Source organism: Marmota marmota, unplaced genomic scaffold (genome assembly GCF_001458135.2).
Source record: "Marmota marmota marmota unplaced genomic scaffold, marMar, whole genome shotgun sequence".
In the NCBI taxonomy this organism is placed as follows: Eukaryota; Metazoa; Chordata; class Mammalia; order Rodentia; family Sciuridae; genus Marmota; species Marmota marmota.
This window is the reverse complement of record NW_025999842.1, coordinates 57,512,714-57,535,008: the sequence shown is the minus strand read 5'-3', so window position 1 is coordinate 57,535,008 and position 22,295 is coordinate 57,512,714. Positions and strand designations below refer to the sequence as shown.

Here is a 22,295-nt window from a genome sequence, read left to right as displayed (position 1 = left end):
AAGTGTATCATTTAATTATACTGAAATTTATGTTTATCCATGAATTTTTTCCTACAGGAACATTAAGATACAACAGACACTTAACTCAAGTAAAATAAACTTCAAAATATAGTTTTACTGAGGCCTTTTTGAAATTAAGCAGGTTATGTTGTCACTATGAGACCAAATTTTGTCATGTGTAAAATTCAGACTTCAATATCTATCTCAAAGAATATTTATAAACATTAAATGAGCTATGAAAGTAAAATGGCATATGGTGCATTAAATAGAGTAAAAAGCTTCTTTCTTTAGTAGATATTTATTTCTGCTCTGTATTGAGAAATGGGACAATATTGTTATGTGTAATTATGTGATGTATCTAAATATATGTTACATAATTATAATAGCTTTATAACATATTTTATAAAATATCAATAATACCATCATTATTAAAGTATTCACAATTTTCTCTGCTGCAACAAAATTTAACCTTTGAGTAAATACAGATGGATTTACTCAAAATGGATAAAATTAAATACAGATTCTTCATATCTAAAATCCATCCAATGATGTATTTGTTAAAGCAGCTTTTGGACTAACCATTTTCTCATCTAAATGGTTAAGATTATATAGAAAAAATAGAGAATATAGAAATTTTTACAGTAATTTAGATTTCAATACATTTTCATACAAATACATTTAAATAAAATAGTGCAATTTGAATGTTTGAGACCTTTTATAATTTAGATTGTTTTATAAATTTACTTTGCATAATGAGATTGGATGTTAAAAAGGAGAAAATTTAAATAATGTTCAAGATAAAATTTCTATTGATACATTTCAATTTACATGTAATATTAATTGGCTTGTTATATTGTTAAGATATATAAATACAAATAGAATATTCATATATTCAAATAAATGTACACGAAAATTCTATTTAGTTAATCTTAACTTTATAATGGGTTATTTTAAATAATGAAATTCAAGAAGAGTGCAATAAAGATTTGTAATTGAGTGAAAAATAAAAATGTTTGTTAGGACATAAAACATTTACTAACTGTGGTAATGAAACATTTTTCATGGTGGGTGAAAGTTTCTTGCTTTGCAAGTGTATGGCTTTGCACATGTACATATTATATCAACTTACAGCTGATCATTTTATGTGGTCTTTGACTAATTTCCTGGTTATTTTTTAATTTTATTCTTTAATACCCAAGAATAGTCAGATGTTTTCCCAATGAAAAGAGTGTGATTTAGTTACTCCAGAACTGAGCCATTATTTCTGAGCAGTTTATTTAGACTCAGGTGGTAGTGATTTGGGAGTTATTTTGCTTGTATGGGCATTCTATTTAAAAGAATGTGTCAAATCAGGTGGAGTGATGCATCCTGTATGTGGTTCCAGTCACTGAAGTGGAAGGATCACTTGAGCTCAAGAGTTTGAGTTCATATGAGACTTTGTATCAAAAGAAAAAAAAAAGAAGAAGTATCAGATTTTTATTTAGGAGTGTCAGTACTCAATGTAAAAACCCACCTTTATTTTGCATTAATAGATTCTAGCAAGTGAGTTTCCAAAAGAAAAGAAAAAAGGTAGGTAATTCACTTTGGAAAATTGTCAGTTCTCCTACAGGTGCATAAGCACTGTGACTAGCAATTTCACACCTGGGATTTATTCAAATGTGCACCAGAAGGCATGTACAAGAACAAGCAAAGTAAGTTAAGATGAAAACAGGGTCCATAGTGGTTTCTTTGGGGGCTGGTGATCAGATTGCTCGTTCTGAATGGTGGTTAGATGGAGTTTAACACATAAGAAGTGTGTAGGGTGAGGGGCGTAGCTCAGTGATAGACTGCTTGCCGCCCCCACCTCCCCACCAAAATAAAAAGTATATGTAAGGTAAGAAAAGAGGATGATAGAAATAAGAGTGAGAAGAGGGTTCAATTCATTTATTTCACCCTTCGTCACTTGTTTGCTTCCTAAATCCAACACTGAGGACTTGCTAACTCAGCTCCCAAATCGTCAGAGACCCACGAACTTCTTGCCTGGGGCTCCTCCCGCTGGGAGGCGGGTAAGAATGGAAGTATATAGGGACTCAACGTGAGAGAAAGGGCTCAGCTTCCTTCCAGATGCGTACAACGGGACCTGCGGAAAGGAGCTGAGTGTGTAAGTGTGGGACGAACACACAGTGGCCGTGGCCCTGCGCGGGCGCTGCTTCTCACAGCTTCAGCGTTGGCAGGCTGGACAGCGCCAGGGTGACTTCTGCTGCTCCTCTTGAACAGTGGGACAGGTGCTTCTAACCCTAGAGTGACAGATCTTTGTTCGCCAAAGGGCTTCTCTCCGCTTGCTATCAGCAAGAACAAGCCACTGCAAGACGGAACAGAGACACCACTGCTTTGCTTGATTTATTTAATTCTGAGCTAGCGGTGGCCAATGTAACCCCTGCCAGAGTGCAACTCTGGAGCTGTGGACCGACTTCTCCCCAGTCCCTGTGTGCTACGGGGACACCACAGCGTGACGGGTTGCTAGCGAGCAGAAAACTTGCCAGAGCGAGAGGGGCATCAGTTAAACCCAAGGAGTGTGCATTGCACTTCACGGGGCACCCGGACGCTTGAAAACTCCAGCAGACTCTCCCGGAAAGGACATCATGCCTCCCAAATCTTTCCCCAACCTCTCCCTGTTCATCGGAGCCAATCAGAGCGATTTCGTTCCCGAAGTGTCAGAAAAAGATTTCCTGCCGGGCTCCGACGGGACCACCGCGGAGTTGGTGGTCCGCTGTGTGATTCCGTCCCTCTACCTGCTCATCATCTCGGTGGGCTTGCTGGGCAACATCATGCTGGTGAAGATCTTCGTCACCAACAGCGCCATGAGGAGCGTCCCCAACATCTTCATCTCTAACTTGGCGGCGGGGGATTTGCTGCTTCTGCTCACCTGCGTCCCGGTGGACGCCTCGCGCTACTTCTTTGATGAGTGGATGTTTGGCAAGGTGGGCTGCAAACTGATCCCGGCCATCCAGCTCACCTCCGTGGGGGTTTCTGTGTTCACGCTCACTGCCCTCAGCGCAGACAGGTAAGACCACAGGTAGCAATGGAGTGTTGGGGAGAAGAGGACATGGTGGTGGGGGGAGCGGGGAAGGAAAGAGGGTGGGGAGGATGCTAGGAAAGGCTGAGAGTGGAGAGGGAGGTAAGGAGGGAGGGAACGAGAAAGAGAGAATGGGGGAAGTAGAGTAAGTGGAGTTAAAAAGGACTGAGATATGAAGCTTGAAAAAAAATTACAAAAAGTTAAGTAAAATAATTTAAAGGACATTACCTTTAATATTGCCTATCCTAGTTCCTCTATTCCTGTACATACTTTGGAAATCTTTATTATCTCTTTCATAGAAAACCTATTGAACACGTGAAAGTGCAACTATTTTGTGGGATCCCTTTGTGTGTGCCTAAACCTTAAAAGTGTACTTTCCTTACTCAGTTGGGAAATACTCTGATATGTTAAGAATGTCTGCTTTAGTATTAGGGATATGTTTTAGATTTCTTTTTCCAAATAAGAAGCATCATTTACACACACAAATTATGTACTATTTATGGAAGTGAAACAATAATAAATGTTCTTCAGACAGATGCTTTTTCCCATTCTTCCTATTTAATATTTGAAGTCAGGTTATTTTATTTTTCACAGATAAAACAATGCTTTGATATCCAATATGCTTTTTACATTCTAACAATGTGAAATGTCTATTATTATACCTGGCAGATTAATTGGTTCAACCTCCTCCTTTTCCATGTGTAGGTATTGAAGCTAAGGGAATGTAAGTCCACTTGAAAGAATGGGGAGGAAAATTCTAGGCCTCCTAACCCAGAATCCAGTGCTGCTATCCAGAATCATGCCTTTGGGTGTTTTAGCAAGAGGACTAAGTCAGGCAGGGGGCAAACTCTATGATTAGGTGTCATTGCATGGAGCTGTGGTCTAAATTCCCTGAAAAAGGGGGAGGGAGAAGAATTAAGCTATTTAGATAAATATCTTGGATAATTAAGGTGAAATTAACTCTTCTCTTTAATTTACATATTAAATTCTTAATGAAAATGAGTCTGGAACTGAATTTGATGGTATTTGCAATAATACCCTTTTTTTAACTTAGGCATTCACCAACCCTTCGTTGAAGGAAAGATAATATTCAGTGGAAAGCTGAAAGTCATTATTTTTTAAAAAACTGGAAATGATTTACTTAAGTTCATATAGTATATTCTCTAAAACTGTAATCCTGGAGAACTGGGTGACTTTTGTGCAAATGATTTACTTTTATCTTTTAAAAAATTTTCTTTAACTTCCAAAACTAAAATGTGACGTTTTAGTTTAGCTGCTCCTCTGTATGAGAACCACTTTAATTAAAAAGTAAAAAAAAAAAAATCTGGTTAATTATTTTAACAAACCAATGATTAGATGTGACACAATTGGAATTACTATTATTATACTTTCTTTTTAGAACATGACAGTAGCAAAAACCAGGGCTTGATTTAATTCCCACAAGTTTTTTCAAATTATTGTCATGGAGGCACACAGGTAAATTTGCTCTGTTTAGGGTTACAAAAATGCAAATCTTCATATAGTTAGTATTTTTTTTTAGTTTTATATGCATATAAGTTACTTTGTGCATATAGCACAGATATTTTAATTATAATGCTAAAGAAAGGTGGGCTACCCTCTACTTGGACCACAATCTACCTTTGTCTATTTTCAACTTGTTCCAAGGAATTTAAGGCAACTTACAAAAACAAAACAAAACAAAAAAACCCCCGCAAACAACACATAACAGAAATAAAAGGGAGGAAACCATAAAAAGGGAAATAAAAATGGGTAGGAAAAATAAAAGTTGAAAAATATAAGATGACCCATACTTCACAAAATATGAGTTATAAAATTTTCTGAGTGCTATCTAGTTGCTAACTCAGGAAGGAAAATTTGCTTTTAATAGAAAGAACTCAGTTGTTTTTATATAACCACAGAAATAGGATGAATCATAAATTCTGCACCTAATTCATTGGTTTGTTATCAAGTGAAGGTTGTTATATTTGATTGCTAGAAATTAGATGTCTTTAACACATTGAGCTCAATTACATCCAGCTCTTTTCTCTTTCCTTAGGACCACCATTTCCTGACTTAGGAAGCTGCTGTATGATTCTCACAGTATTTATAGTATTGCCATGCTTTATATTGCTCTATAGTTTTTGAAGATTATTCATCCACCTTGATCTGAAACCTGTGGGACTATAAATAAGGAGAGCAGGCACACAGCTGGAGTTTATGGCACCTGGGTACTAACCTTGCATCTGTTATGCCCAAATGTTTACCTGGAGAAAGATGATAAAACAGCACAATACCTATGCTCACAAGGCAGTGTACTCCTCAGTTGCAAAATAAGAATAACATGTTCAACATGGAGTAACAGATGCTAAAGGCAGGCATCTGATTCTTCAAATACTGAGCTTCTGCAGGATTTTAACTGCTCTGTGCAGCTGCTAAATGTGCACCCATTGCACTGAACAATTTGTAGGAAGCCTGTGGCAAAGATGCCCATAGCTGTACCCTGTCTTTTTGAAAAATCATCTCTAAACCTGGCTGGTATTCAGAATTACCTGAAAACCTTAATAAATGCAGAATCTCATTTTGTAGACATTGCATTGCTAAATCTGGGGAGAAACTTAATAATACTCTTTATCTTTTCTTTTCCAGTTCTCTAGGTGATTCTGAAGATGGACATATATTAAGCATTGTTAGCCTTCTCTACATTTCTCACCACCATTTCCACTTCTACCTAATACCTAATGATGCCTACTTCATTCTACCACAGTTGGTCTTAATAAGAGATCATCTTTTTATTCAGGCAACATTGTCACTTATTGAGGACGTACTGTGGGCCAGGTATTATATTGTGTACTAGAGATACAGCAGAGAGAAAGTCCTCTCTTCTGTTGCATATAGTTCACCCTTAGACTCTTGTTGGTTTTTTTTCCCTGCCTGATAAATTAAAGTTTGAATAAGAAAAGGAAAAAAAAAAGAAGATAATGTAACTAGAAATATTGTGGAAATGTGGAGATGGAAATTTTGAGGTGTTGTAAGAGATAAAACATAATCTAATTTTGTATTATGATTAAATTTCATTATCTCTTTACATTAAATTTAGACTGTACACAGATAGCAAGATTCACAATAGGAATTGACAAAGAAATCTCTTCATTGATACTTAATACATGAATAGTGATTATGATTTTCTATTTCTATTTTTTTTTGATTAATTATTCTCTACTATGCAGTTAGGGATGACATTCTAACACTATTCATAAGGGAAAATGTAAATTTTTACAAACACCTGTTGTGCTAAAGAGTTCAGTGAAACAGTTTTTATAGTGAGAGACATTTTCCCCACATTTTATATGAATATTTCAAGGAAGTATGATAAAGCATGCCCATATTTATATGCAATAGATGGTTTTAGTTTTTACTTTCTATGTTTCTAAAGATGCACATGCAACAGTGGTTGGTATATAATACATTCTTTGATGCTTGTGAGCTGTGTTTCAGTACTAATAACACTGTACTGTGTTATTTTCAACTGCAGTTTCTAGTTTTGTAGAATTTGTACTACTGCCCTTTCATTTAAATATGTGTCCTTTAGAGAGGATTCCTGGGTTTGAGCTCCTTATCTCACAAGAAGTAACTCAACATCTTCCCTTTTGAAAAGATTGTCTTACCCTTGTCCCAATCTTGCTTGAAAGCGCCTTGCTTTTCTTAAGTGAATAATTTTGTATCTGTTGCAAACAATCTTATCAGACTGAATGATTTACAGTTTCAATTCTTATTTGAAGTGTCCCAGCATACATTATTCATACCTGCTACGGTATGAATGTTTATGTCTTCCCTCAAATTAATTTGATTAAATTCCAACCCTCAAAGTTATAGTGTTGGGTGTGGGGATTGTGGGAGGTGATCAGGTCATGAAAGTAGGGCCCTCATGAAAAAAAAAAATAGTGCCCTTATATAAATAACTCTAGAAAGACCCTTGTTCCTTCCATCATGTGAAGGAGAATCAAAACGTCACTGTGCATGTACTAGGAAGAGCATTGAATCTGCAAGCATTTTTTTTTAGACTTGCTGGTCTCCAGAACTATGAAAAACATATCTGTGATGTTCATGAGCTACTCAGTCTAGGGTATTCTGTTATAGTAGCCCCAATTAACTAAGATAGTGCTTCTGCAATAGCATGTGCTTACACATTGTGGAGAGAAGTGACAGTTTTCTTCTACTGTATAAATACACAGAGGGAGTTCAGAATGCCATTTGTGATTTTTGATAGTCCAAAAAGAAGGCTTGATCTAATTGAAGAGATCACCTATCTGCCTTTTTAAAATCTTCCTCCACATAAAAATAATTTATAATCTTGTTTTGTACTTGTTTCTTAAATATGAATTATCAATCAATAATTATCTAACTTTTGGGAAGAGATTCCAGCACAAAGAGATAAAACAAACAAAAAGTGGAACTATGCAGGAAGGTAAAGATTAATTTTTTCTGTTTGAATTTCATAAATAATATAAGAAAATACATGTATAACAGCGATATGACACTATGAAAAAAAGAATGATTTGAAAACAAGAAAGAACTTTTATTTGAACAACCAACAATAAAAAAATTTTAAAAAAAGAACTTTTATAAAACACAAGTATTGTAGTAGAAATAAAAACTTTATGATAAAGGATGAAAACTAAAACTAGTAAAGTATCTTAGAAAGTAAAACCATAAAAGAGGTAGAGATATGAATTGGAAACTGAGAAAGAAGAAGCACTGAAATGCAAGAACTGTGTTTCCAATTATACAGGAAGATGGTAAAGGAACATATAAAAATACTAAATCTAGGTACATGGGAAATTATGCAAATGAAAAAATGAACAAGTATTAAGTCTAGGATAATCAGAAATGCTAATAAGAAAAAACATCCTAATATATGATCTTAGTATAGTACTTTATTCTGAAGTGAACAAATGATTTCACAACAATAATTTTGTATCACCTATATTTAATAAACACCATGCAAATGACTAAATCAGGACATTGGGCTTGGAGTGGGGTAAAGATAATATAAGAGGAAAATCTTGAACTTCCACAAAAAATGTTGAGAACTGATATTAATACTTAATTCAAGAAACAGTATATTGTTTAGAAATAGGACAGTAAAGATATGAAATTTGTTTTAATCCACGAGTGGGATGAAACTGGCATTTCTATTTTTATTTCTAATTTAAAAAATAAAACCTCTGAATGTATTCATCTGATTTAAAAAATAGAAAAATATAGCTCATTCTAATTCTTCTTTTATTTCCTTAAGAATATGCAATTAAGAATAAGGCAAAGTAACACTTTCTACCATGTTGGAAACCTGGGGAATGTGCACTGTACATGCTACACATAATTCAGTGTGATTGCTATACTGTGGCTCTCCTTTAATTTCTCTGCATTTTGTTTCATATGGGAAGTTCCTTTAGGTTAAAATATGAATTGCACCCTTCCCCATGGAGGGTCTGGAAAGATCACTTGGGTGAGTCAGGACGTGGGAGGGGCTGCTTGGGGGTGATGTTGAAGCTGTGAGCTATTCATCTCTACTGGGGAGTAGAATCTTAACAGACCAGAGAAGGAGACCTAACTGGTTGTCACGAGTCTTGGAATATGCTGACCTTTATGAGCATCAGAAAAATTCAAGTTTAAATAAGGAGAAGGTACACAGAAGTGACATGGTTAGGATCTGCTATTTGTCTGGCTCTTAACAGATGTTTTTTACTTTTTTCCTAATATCTCCCCCCCCACCACACATATACACAAAATGAGCAAAGTGTTCTTGTCTCCACTTTACAAATGAAGAAAATTCAGATCTCAAGTGATTTTCCCAAAAGATATCAGAGATGTGATAATAATTCAGATTTGTCTGACTAAAATCACTTTTTACTGCATCTTGTTATCTCCTAGACAGACTGCAACCTAAAATGCTTCTGAATACAAAAATAAATAAATTGAGGCCTGCATACAATTTTGATTTGTTTGCACCATCATTATGTCAATAATGTATGTGAATGACTTTGCTGTAGAAAGTTTTGAACTAAGTTGTGTCCTGGAGTATGAATCCTTTACCACTAGTTATAATTGATGTGTGACCACCAGTAGTACTTTTGGTGGGATGAGAGAGACTTTTAGGAATTGCTGATATGAGCAATAAAGAAAAATTCGAGCTATAAAGAAAATACTGTTCCATTTTCAATTCTATTTTTTTTTTTTTGTGGTACTATAGATTGAACCCAGGGCCTTGTACATACAAGGCAAGTACTCTATCAACTGAGCTATATCCCCAGCCCTATTTTCAATTCTTATGATTGGATTATAGAAAAAGTTCCAATTTGGATTAGTAGCTAAGATTTATTATTGTCTTTAGGAAGAAAGTTGGAGGTCTGAGGCTCAGAAGCTGTAGAATATCAAGGTAGAATATAATTGTATTATACTATGGACATTTAATGTCTTATGGATGTAGCCTGTCTATAGCAATGACAATAATAAAATTTTGAAAATAAAAGAATTTAAACAAGAAAATTCAATAAATGATGATACTCAATGAAAGGTGAGACATGTAGTAGTATGTATAGATGAAGAAAAAATTGTGAAATAGGTAAACAGAAGATAATTCGAGAAATCCTAATTTAAAATATTTTTTCTCTTTTCTTGTCTTGCATACTCATTATCAGTGGAAAGACTTGAGACAGAAACACCAGGGAACTTAGTTCTTCCATACACTACCAAAGAGCCAGGTAGCAAGAGAAGCACTGGTACCTCTTTCCAAGTGATATTTCCTTCTTTCTTTTTTTTTTAAGGAATAATTCGAGATGAATTGTCTTTCTAGGTACAGAGCCATAGTAAACCCCATGGACGTGCAGGCATCGGGGGCTTTGCTGTGGACCTGTGTGAAGGCCGTGGGCATCTGGGTGATCTCCGTGTTGTTGGCAGTTCCTGAAGCTGTATTTTCAGAAGTGGCACGCATTGGCAGCTTGGATAATAGCAGCTTTGCAGCATGTATACCTTACCCTCAGACAGATGAATTACATCCAAAGATTCATTCGGTGCTCATATTTTTGGTCTATTTCCTCATACCACTTACTATTATTAGCATTTATTATTACCACATTGCAAAAACTTTAATTAAAAGTGCACATAATCTTCCTGGAGAGTACAACGAGCATACGAAAAAGCAGGTAAGCTTGGTAGATGTGTGTGCTGGGAATGAGTTGGTCGGAATAAACAACTGCCATTTGTGTTGTATTTCGTGGCTCTTTGTTCCCTGAATGGTGAGGAGACCATAGGACCTGCACTGGCTTTACCTAGAAGGGATGTTGGTTATCTCTAGTGTGTGTTTGTGTCATAGCCCTGCAAAGGTCCACTGGATCCAGTCTACATGTGTCTGTGACTATGACTTGCATTCCCTACATTAGAAATTAATATCTTTGAAGATTTTTATTTACATACAAATGTTTATGCAGACAGCAACATTATAAAGTCAAAAATTTCACATATTTAATACAAATTTACCTAATTTTTGTCTCTTTCATCATTCTACTAAGGCTGACAAGGGATCTGGGAAGAAGATGAACCAGAAAAGACTATAGGCACTGCCTGGGATATGAGGATAGGGCTTCAGTGGGATGCTGGAATGTGAGGCTCTGATAACATCAGAGCAGCAGAGAGGGAATAAGTATCAATCCAGAGTTGGCTGAAAATACTGGTCTAATGCAAATATATAAACTTCCCTAAAAATTACATACTATTTAAAAAATTATAATATGTGTCTATATGCTTTTCTTTTCTTAAAGAATATGCAGTATTAATTTCAGGTAAAACTGTGTTGACTCACAAAGAGATACAAATTGTGTTCTTGTGGGAAAGTCTTTAGTAGCACATTTGTATAATTCTGGAAAAGACCTTCTAAATGATGTTGTTATTACAGGGGAGTATGGTTCCCAATCTGAGGGCAAACAAATTTTTTAAAAAATATTTATTTTTAGTTGTAGTTGAACACAATATCTTTATTTTATTTATTTATTTTTATGTGGTCCTGAGGATTGAACCCGGGCCATGCACATGCTAGGCGAGTGCTCTACCGCTGAGCCACAACCTCAGTCCTAGGGCAAACAAATTTAATCTGAGATTATTAAAATTACTGGGATGTAGATAGAATAGTAGACTGGATCCTCTGGAACCTTTGTTAAAATTAAAAAAAAATAGTTGTCAATAGATCTTTATTTAATTTATATGTGGTGCTGAGAATCAAACCCAGTGCCTCACATGTGCTAAGCAAGGACTCTACCACTGAGCCACAATTGCAGTCCCCTCTGACACATTTAACAACAGCAAAAACTGATAAAAATTTCTTGAGTGGAAGGTAACCACCATTAACTGATAACCATCAACACTGAAGAGCCACATCTGCTCTAAAAATTTTAAAAAGTCAATCAGTCTTTAAAGATAGTATTAGGTAAATTAACAGATTTGGATTCTACGTATCTGGCATCACTGAGGCAAAATGTCCAGCTCATAGGCTCATCGAACATTTTACTTCTGTAATGTGATTTCTATCTCAAATTGGACATTTGTGTTTTGGGTTTTGATTTCTAAAGATGAGTTCTTCTCATACAACATCATCCCGTACCTTTTTTGTTGTTGTTGTTAATGGATTTTAAATCTTTTTTTTAGTTGTAGATGGATACAATACCTTTATTTTGTTTATTTATTTTTTTATGTGGTGCTGAGGATCGAACCCAGTGCCTCAAACAAGTTAGACAAGCACTGTACCACTGAGCCACAACCCTAGCCCCAATGGTTTTTTGTTCTACCTTGTCTTTGTGAATTTGCCTATTGGCATCCATAAACTCTGGCAGAGGTAACTGGGTCATCTGCCAAGAAGTCATCTCAAGGCCCCCAGCCTACTATACTCTAAATCTCCTGGTATAGATTGCCATGGAATTCTGGTACCCATATTCCACCTGCTGGGAAGGACACTGCTGGATAACCTAGATTTCACATTGGACATTGCTGAGTCATCTAAATTAGGCTATGGGGATACATCTGGACCACTCATGTTGCTTCCCAAGGTCAGCTCTGTTTTAATCCTAAAACTTTTCAGTCTTCTCTGGAATATTCCAGTTGATGAAGAATAGTTCTACCTAAAAAAACGTGATGTCTACCATCATTGTCTTTTGATAAGTTATGTTTCCCCATTGTACTGATTTATATAAATATTCAGGCAAAACGGACAAATATCTGTTCAAACTTGGACTTTTGATGTTAGATATAATCCATGATTATTTAAACATATCAAAATAAACTCTACTGTCATGTATAACTAAACAGAACAAATAAAAATACTAATGTTTGGTATCTGAATTTTGTCTAGTTTCACATCTCTAAAGATATTCTTATAAAACAGTGTATATAACATAAATTTGATGAAAAAAAATGTATTTTCATTTGTAAAAGTGATCTAACAGTAATGTTTACAGTGTTCCAGATGCTTTGATTTATGTGAGTTAGGAGTTTAAATTTCAAGTTCCTTTTCTTTTTTTTGTGTAGTCAGACTTTAAAAAAATCCTTTTTCATATATCATTTTTTTCCTAAAATGCCCAGATTTTAAAAGAATATCTACACTTGAATATATTCCTTGTATTCTTTAATTTAGTGTACTTAATACAAACAGAAACGACATATTTATACTGAACACAATGAAAATTTAAGCCAAGGAAAGTAGTTGGAAAATAAGAATGTTTTCAGATCATAGTTTTAACATGAACACGTAGCCATTTGAATAATTTACCATTACCAATTAAATAATAATTTACCATCTAGTCTTATGTAAACTCAATGAAAATAGTGTAGTGATCAAAATGGACTTTACCAAGCTGTTAAAATAATCATTTTGTTGGAAAAAATACATGTTTTATGTTTATGGAGGTATTGTCATGCTATCATAAGCTTCACTCTTCTTGTGTAAATTTTTAATGTGACAACTCTGTTTTCATTTTAACCAATGGGACTATTTCCTTCTGCTTTTACAGATGGAAACACGGAAACGCCTGGCTAAAATTGTGCTGGTCTTTGTGGGATGCTTTGTCTTCTGTTGGTTTCCAAATCACATTCTCTACCTGTACCGGTCTTTCAACTATAAGGAGATTGACCCATCTCTAGGTCACATGATTGTCACCTTAGTTGCCCGAGTGCTGAGTTTTTGTAATTCCTGTGTCAATCCATTTGCCCTTTATCTCCTCAGTGAAAGCTTCAGGAAGCATTTTAATAGCCAGCTGTGTTGTGGGAGGAAGTCCTATCCAGAGAGAAACACCAGCTACCTCCTTAGCTCTTCAGCTGTACGTATGACATCTCTGAAAAGCAATGCAAAGAACGTGGTGACCAATTCTGCACTACTAAATGGGCACAGTGTGAAACAGGAAATGGCACTGTGATTATGGCCATTCAACTCACTTCTTCAGAAGAATTTTCTAACTTTCCTATTCCTATTGAGCAGAGAAGAACTCTTAAGTAATTTCTCCATTCTCAGTTAATTCGTTAGACATTTTAATGATCGACTCAGAAAAGGCAAGAAACAGTTTACTCCGAATGAAACTTTAAATTGCATTACAGACACCCATATGCTACACACGTATCTCATATTAAAAGTGATTCAAAAACCAATTTAATATGTGTATAGATGAAAATTGCTTCAGGATTTAGGCTGTGGCTAGAGCCAACTCTAGCATATTTAACTTAAATTTGTTTTCTCTTGAAGCATAAAATAAATTACTATACTGAGTCAATGATTCAACAGGGGGAATATTGAATTCCTATTATTAGGAATACAAGTTATATTTTCCTGGTGAGTACATTTTATTCATAACTAGTACACACATGTGCACACACACATACGTATTAGTAAAATAATGGAAAATAAAAAAGTGGAGCTTAATCACAAATCAATGTTTATTGTGATTCCTTGTGTGATAAATCATAGCTTATAAAAGTAGCCTATATCTGTAACTTCTAGGAATGTAATGTGAAGGTATGATGACATTTGCATTATGAATTATAAATAGGTGTCATAACAGTATGGTTTACCTTATGAATGTTAAATTGGTTTCATGTGCCCCAGATTGTAAAATTATGACTCAGAAATTTGCATGTCTTTGTATACACTGCTAAATTCTTGACAGTTCTGTTGATTCTGTGTAAATGTGATAAGATTTGTGTAATTCTAGTGCGTTCTCATCCTCCTTGGCAATAGCCAGTTGACAAGTATGTGAAATCTCACTTAAGCAATTTTTCTACGCATGATATCACAGTTTTCTCTGAATGAATATCTTGATTTTTTTTTCAGTAAAATGAAAACATGATCTCAATAAAATCCTAAAAGCTAGCCCCTTCTTAAGCATGTATCAATAAACTTAATATTTGAAACAATGTATTTCATACTATTGCTTTTTCCCAGTTTGCTGAGATAACTGTTTAAATATTTATATTTAAGCTCTTCCTTAAATACTGCTAATCCATTCCATTTAACATATGAAATTTTCAATTGCATATAGCAATTGGAAAAATAAACACAAGAAAATTGCCTATGCTATTTGATGCCAATTAGGACAACAAGCACAAATAAAATATTTTCTGTGTTATAGGAATACTCCCAAAGATATACATGTATTATTTAACTCAGTCCTCAATATAATCACTGAGGTGAAAAAGACTAGGATCCAGTTTTGGCAGGGTATAAACTTATCCAATTTGGGGGCATCTTTTTTGTTTTTCAAGAAAGTATACAGTTTTGCAAATTAGATTAAAACATCTGGTGTTGTGAACACTTTATCAGGATCCCATTAGGCTTCATTAACTACATGGTACATTCACCTCTGAAGTAGGTCTTTTTACTATCTTTACTTTATACATTAAGAAATTGAAGCCTAGAGATATTAAATAACTTGAAGAAGATTAATCAGCCATGTGGAAGAGCTGGGCTATTACAGCAGATACCATGGCGTGATGTGTGCATCTCACTATTCCACTGCCACTAACCGGTGGCTTCCCATTACCTTGAAGAGTTGTTCTTCATCTGTAGACAAACTGTAGATCCTCCCATCATAAAGTCACACAAATAGCATTCACAGGATTTACATTGATTTTTAAATCTTCCAAGGACCATCCATTGAAACCTAAGGAGTCAGAGCCTCAGAGTAAAAATGTTGCTCAATGCAGAACTTTTCTTCTGGATGGTGTAAGATGATGGTACATACAGATGGAAATCTCAAGATACATAAGCATATATCTTGAATAGTCCTCCTAGTTTAATATATATATATATATATATATATATATATATATATATATATATATATATATATATANNAAAAAAAAAAAAAAAAAAGTTCTGTGAATCACATCATTTTCTCAAATATGCCCTTTCTTTGGAATAGAGTCCTGAGAATTACTACACTGCAATATATTTTCTGATGCATAATCACATTTATCTCTCTTTCTCAGCATAAAGTATATTTTATATATATACACAAAATATATTTTATGATGAAAATGAGTCTTTAATTGTTGCAATTATCTTACACTTTCCAAGTCAAACAAAACTTCAGGCTTTAAATATCCACATTCATTCCACACACAAGATTGGGATCATATTAAAATTACAGTTTGTACTTTGGCATTTATTGGGTTTCACATGTTTAAATCATACATGTCTGTTTTACATATTTACTTGTAGAAATATTTTTATAAGATGGTCAGACATATGATTTTTTTTCCATTTTACAATTGTTCAAAAGTGATATGCATTCAGTAGAAACTGCACTTTAGATTTTTAGTCATGATCCTCTCCTGAGTTGTTTAGTTATGGTACAATACTCTTGTGAAGCTGGGCAGCTGCAGTGGGCCACTAAGTCTTGATTATGAGGGTAAACAGCTGATTTTGTAATCTATAGGGAGTTATACTAAAAAAAGTGTGAGATAATCAATACTTTATTATAACATAGGCCTTCTATTTAATGATTTTGCCTCATTTTAGGTTAATATAAGTGTTCTCAGCTTAGTGTAGGTAAGTCTAAAATATGATGTTTGGTTGGTTAGGTGTCTTAAATTCATTGATAACTTGTGATATTTTCAATTTACAATGGGTTTATCAATTTTTGGGGGGGTTGGTAACTGTATTGTAGATTGAGATTATCTATATTTGTTTGTGAACATTTGAAGATTTCATGCCACAGCCCGGTTGGCTGGGCAAAATAACCAGGGGGTGATGAGCAACTTGTGTACGTTGATACAGCAGGAGTAGGAGCCATTTATTGTAGGACAACAGAGGTATTTATACATTCCACACAGCTTATCTTAATTAACATAGACTAGATACAGCAGTCAACCAATAAGGAATCTCCACACTTAATGGCTCGCTGGCCTGGTGTTACTTCACAAACCACTCCCTCTGCAAAATGCCAGGCGCCATCTTGACTTGTTTATAGACCCTAACAATTTCACTGCTCTTCCTATTGTTTGTTTTTCTTTTTTTCTTTCTTTCTTTCTTTCTTTTTCTTTTTCTTTTTCTTTTTTTGGTACTAAGGATTGAACTCAGGGGCACTCTACTACTGACCTACATTTCCAACCATTTTTTTTTTTTAATTATTTTGAGACAGGATCTCGCTAAGTTGCTTAGGAACACACTAACTTATTGAGGCTGGCCTTGAACTTGCAATTCTCCTGCCTCAGCCTTCAGAGTTGCTGGGGTTACATTACAGACATGTGCTACCACCTCAGGCTACTCTGGTTGAAATGTGTGCCCCAAAGTTTATGTGTTTAAAATTTAATCCCCAATGCAAAAATGTTGAGAGATTGGACTTTCAGTATGTTATTAGAACACGAAGGCTCTGCCCTGAAGAATAGATTCATGTGCCACAATCAAGGGAATAGATTCAGTATTGCAAAAATAGCAAGCATGTAAAGGATAAGTTTGTCTTCTCTCCCTTTCTCTCATGCACACTCTTTGTGATGTATTCTGCCATGTTATAATGCAGGAAGAAGGCTCTTGCCAGATGTGGTCCCTTAGACTTGAACTTCCCACCCATTTTAGTTAGCTTTTTCACTGGAAAGACCCAACCAGAACTGAAGTAGGACAGAAGAAGCTGGACACCTGAGGAATTTTCAGGAAGCAGGGTTATTGACTTCAGGATTCACAGGTGGTTCTTGCCTAAGATTCTCTGAACAAAGGTTTTGAAAATTCTTTGAATTTTATTCTCAGCAGAGGTGGTGGTGGCAGAGGGCACTTGGAGGTTCACATGGCAGGTGCTTTCTGTTCCATCTCTCCTCTAGACCAGACACTGCTTTCACAAGATTTTACCAAGAAAAGAGAGGTAATATCTTTTTGTACAACAAGCTTTCGGACTAACTCTGTCACACCTTTTGTGTGCAAACCTGGTATGTACAAGAAAGAGGAAACTAACAACCACCACAATAACCTCTGTAGACACCCTGCTGATCTGACAAGAGGAGAAGCTTAATTATGGCAAGAGTCTTTTGGGTGGGGGTACCTAGTATGCTTCAGAATAATTGTAGAGGAGGAAAAGTTTATTTGGGGGCTCATGGTTTCAAAGGCCTCAGTCCTTAGATAGCCCGCTCCATTCCTCTGGGCTCAAGATGAGGCTGAACATCATGGTGGGAGAGTGTGGTGTTGGGAAGCAGTTCACATGATGATCAGTAAGTAGACACACACACACACACACACACACACACACACACACACAGAGAGAGAGAGAGAGAGAGAGAGAGAGAGAGATATCTCCACTTGCCAAATACAAATATATGTATTTGTATATACTTGCCCCACCAAAGCCCAACTTCCTCCAGTGATACTCTACTTGCCTTCATTTCCCACTCAATTAATAACATCATGTGATTAGTTCATTGATTGGGTTAAGGCTTTCATAACTCAATAATTTCTTCTCTGAAACTTTTTGCATTATCTCACATGTGAGCTTTTAGAGGACACCTCACATCCAATCCACAGCACCTGCCTCCAGAACTGTGAGCCAAATAAACCTCTATTGCTTAATCATGTCATTCCTTACAGCGGTATTCTGTTACAGCAGCAGAAAGCAACCTAAGATGGTTCTTGCTACCAAACATTGATGTTAAAATAAATTAATTCCAAATTTATCTATGAAATGCACACCACAGAAGTAAACCAATTGAGTAATGCATATAAGAAGTAAAATAAAAATGCTAAACTCTAAATCTGTTGAAATGAGCATAGATTAATACATGGCTTGCAATAGACCCATACAAAGGTAATCTATTACTGATTTATGCAACTTCATCTAGTAGTATCATAATTCAAGGAAATATTTCTGAAAAATGTGTTCATTGGGGCAATATCTGCCATAATGAAGAGAAATTTCATCAAATTCTTATATTTATATTCATGTAGAATATATCCTTTTGTGTGAATCTCTTCACACAAAAAATACAAAAAGAGGATTCTTTGACTGCTTGAAACCACAGACTATTCCCCCTCAATTGTGTTATTTGTAAAGTGGGTTAACAACATTATAAGGGTTAAGTTATGTCATGAGTGTAAACTGTTCACTCAGTGCTTTGCATAATTTTCAGTGTTCAGTGAAGGTAGCTTCTATCACTATATTTAACAGTTACCTTTCCTCATGTAATTGAATAATAAAAAAAATATTAAACATTTACCATGTGCCAGATCCAGTATTATACCCTTTATAGGAATATTATGTCAGTCTCTAAGGCAGGTGTTATTCTAATTCTCATCCTATGGATGAAGAAATTTAGGATTAATAAACAGATCAGATATAGAAGGAAGGACTTTTGGTGAACTCTTATCTGTCTTTAAATTCTTATACAGTCCTTCATTGCATAATGGCATTTTGGCTATGATACACTGCATATATTAAGGTGTCCAAAGATTATTCTAGCTAGTGACATTGTGGTCATATAAATTTGTGTAAGTACACTTTGTGATGTTAGCACAATGATGAAAAAAGCTAACAATACTTTTCTGGTAATGTATAACTGTATTGCCATTTTTAAGCAATGCCTGAATGTATTTGATCCATCCAAGACTTCTAGAAATCTAGTATTCAGATAATTCATTGAAAGATAGAAGTATTTATGTCAATAGTTCCCTTCCTTAAATGTAGAGGTTACCTGAGGATGGAGGATAAAAAGATTTTTTAAAAAATTTACCTTTATTGTTCCTAACATAAGAAAAACAGCTTAAATTCTGGGTCACCCATGTGAAAACCTTTACAAAAATAAATTTTATATGAAAAAATGTGGGATCATAATTTTGCCTTGAATTTCTTTCTTAACATTGTACATGCTATATAAAAAGGGAAGAGAAATAAAAATTAATGGAATTTTTTACCCAAACATATATTTCATTTGACTATTTGTTAGAACCTACCTTAAATGTTTACACAATACTACAGAGCTATAAAATGGTTAATAGATTTTAAATAAGTATAGTGTTCCACTTACTGACATTTTATTACTAGCCTCATTGCTCACTCATGAAATGTTCTAAGACATAAAATGTTTCAACCACTAGATCACTCTTAAATAGTGGAAGAATATATATTTCAACTTCAGATAAATTATCACATTTGTATATTTTCCTCAGAATTTTCTAACCCAAGAGGAAACGTGAGAAAACAATGTCAGTTTTGGTGCAAAAAGCCATTTTTGTAAGATTATAAAAGAATAAAAAGAAGATAGCTAACAATGTCTGGTTAAAACTGCATTTTAAATGATCATTAAGAGGATGTGTTAATTATATGTTGTGGTTAAAGCATTTTATACCATTTCATTCTCTAAATTATGATGCCAAATTCTTCTAAGTGCTCTATTTTTTTCCATATGTTGCATCTCACCACAAAATTTGGAGCAGGAAATTTTATTTGCCCAAGTCTTAATATGTATGGGCAATTTGTTCTTGAAGTGGTATGTAGCAAAACTTAACCAAGATTTCATTTCTGGGAACTAACTCATGGGCAATAAACAGTCATAATACTTACCCATCATTCCTCATAGTGGAAGAATAATATAAATTTAACCCACTTAGGAACTGAAAAAAAATTTTACAAAATATCGAATGATACTCAGCAGAACTATTTGGAATGGGAAACCTATAATCATTTGAGGTAACTTGGCACTGTGGATAATCAAATCTTGAAATGAAGTATTAGAATGTTCAGATTATTATTTTCATATATTGCAAAATTTTTTATCTGGAACTTAGCTCTATTCTGAAAATTTTTAATTTTCTGCTGAACATTAGGAATCTGTTTGCTTTTAATATGTAATAATCTGCTGCTTCCTTCTAGCCAAAAATTGTAAGCAAGTTCTCAACAGTATAGTCCATTTTTTTACTCTTTTGCATGTATATTCATGTGTATGTGTAAAAGAAAGGAGAAATCTTTCTTTCCTTCCTCAGGATAATGTTCCTATGAGAGTGAAGAAGTAGGAGGGAAAATATCCCATAGATGATTTTATATGACCCTGTTGTCTTTGTTAGACTGTGTCATCCTTATATATTCATGATTTTAAAAAACAATGTTTTAATTGTATATAGACATGATACCTTTATTTTATTTATTTATTTTTATGTGGTGCTGAGGATTGAACCTAGTGCCTCACATGTGCAAGGCAAGTGCCCTACCCTTGAACCACAACCCCAGCCCTATGTTCATAATTTTTGGCAGACAAAGTTTTCTCATGAAAAAGCAGAAAGAGCATGGTCAAACAGCTATAAAATATCTTTTGATACTTAATAAAATTCAATGGTAAATGGAATTGAGTGTGCTCTTCTAACTTATTTGAAAAACAGAAATTTATTTCAATAACAAATTACCAACAGCAGTATGATTTCTGCTTGTTTCATAAAACACATCTCTTGTAATTAACAAAGACCTTATAAAAGCATATGCTGGAATTCAGGTATGTTTAATCTGTCTGCTTTCGTATTTCAGCCTAAGCTATAATAAGCTGTCTAGAGTATTTAAAAAATTAGAACTTGGTTCTCCTCTTTGGCAGTCTGCCAAGAAAGATATTAATGAAATGAAGCACTGTTGAATAAAATGGTTTGTCATATCTCATTGCACAGGACAAGAGAATACATTTATTTCAGAAGAATTTGTCATTTGAGAACAAATTCAAGAATACAAAAACAAAGATAAATATTTGAACACTTTTATTGCTTTTTAGTTCCTTATTTTATAATAACCTCAGTTTTGAATTATTAGGTTGTCTTATTTTTAATCAATAAGATACTATTTAATAAAGTCAGAGTATAAAATTTTCACACTTGAAAATAAAAATAACCAAGTTCTAGATGCATGTTCTACAGTCTTTTAAAATCATGATCCAGGTGTTGAGTGGGGACACTTCTATTTAAATTATCTCATAATCATACCCTTTAGTAACATTTCCTTAGATCATATAAAAATCCAAATATCATTATAAATATAATTTCTGGTGAAAGTTTATATATATATAATTTTAGTCAAAACTGGAAATCTTACTAAATGATTGTGGCAAATATCTTATTGCTTCTCTGCAATAATTCAAATTACCAGACAACCAAAAATTTGCAGATAGCCCTGAAGCCGAACACCTCTCTCTTTCTTAGCTTCAAATAATATTTTTCTTTTATTAGAAAACAATAGAAATTTGGAAGCTCACAAAATTGTGTATATTCCAATTAGTGGCATGTCAGTTTATGCCAGAATTATTCAGGACATTGGTGTGATTGTCCCAGTTGGATTTTCATAATCAGATTTCAAAGGTGCATATTAGAGCAAGTTACCTATAATGCATCAGACCTTTGACTCTAAGACAGAATCTCTTCTTCTATTGTTTTTTTTTTGTGTGTGTATTGATGGTTGGAGATGAATGCCAACCTAAAATATTTATAAGGAAAAACAATACCATAAATAATGATCATACTCATGTTACAACTAACCTGATTAAAATATTTTGCTTTAAATTAACATTCATTTTATTATTTAAGGTCTAAAAGACTTAGATGTCATGAGTAAGAGATCTGATCATAATTTTCTTTAAATCCCTGAATGGTAATTTGGCAACATATGAATTGTGGGAATGTGCAGGATACCATCATTAATAATAATTTGATATATTGGTATAGCTTTCTCCTCTTATTTTAAATGCATAGTGAACT

At 34.3% G+C, this 22,295-nt stretch overlaps 1 protein-coding gene across 1 annotated transcript; it reads left to right on the top strand.

Moving 5' to 3' along the window:
• Positions 1-2,113: 2,113 nt before the first annotated feature.
• Positions 2,114-14,491, top strand: Nmbr (neuromedin B receptor). Its single transcript, XM_015498717.2, has 3 exons — positions 2,114-3,043; positions 9,909-10,257; positions 13,111-14,491. Exons 1-3 carry the CDS (start codon positions 2,622-2,624, stop codon positions 13,510-13,512), a joined length of 1,173 nt encoding a protein of 390 aa, XP_015354203.1. The 5' UTR covers positions 2,114-2,621; the 3' UTR covers positions 13,513-14,491.
• Positions 14,492-22,295: the final 7,804 nt, after the last annotated feature.

Excerpts from the sequence above, each read along its gene's own strand:
- Nmbr (XM_015498717.2), top strand. The coding sequence starts at position 2,622 with ATGCCTCCCAAATCTTTCCCCAACCTCTCCCTGTTCATCGGAGCCAAT. Across the intron at positions 3,044-9,908 it reads ACTGCCCTCAGCGCAGACAG|GTACAGAGCCATAGTAAACC; the intron begins GTAAGACCACAG and ends TTGTCTTTCTAG. Across the intron at positions 10,258-13,110 it reads ACGAGCATACGAAAAAGCAG|ATGGAAACACGGAAACGCCT; the intron begins GTAAGCTTGGTA and ends CTGCTTTTACAG.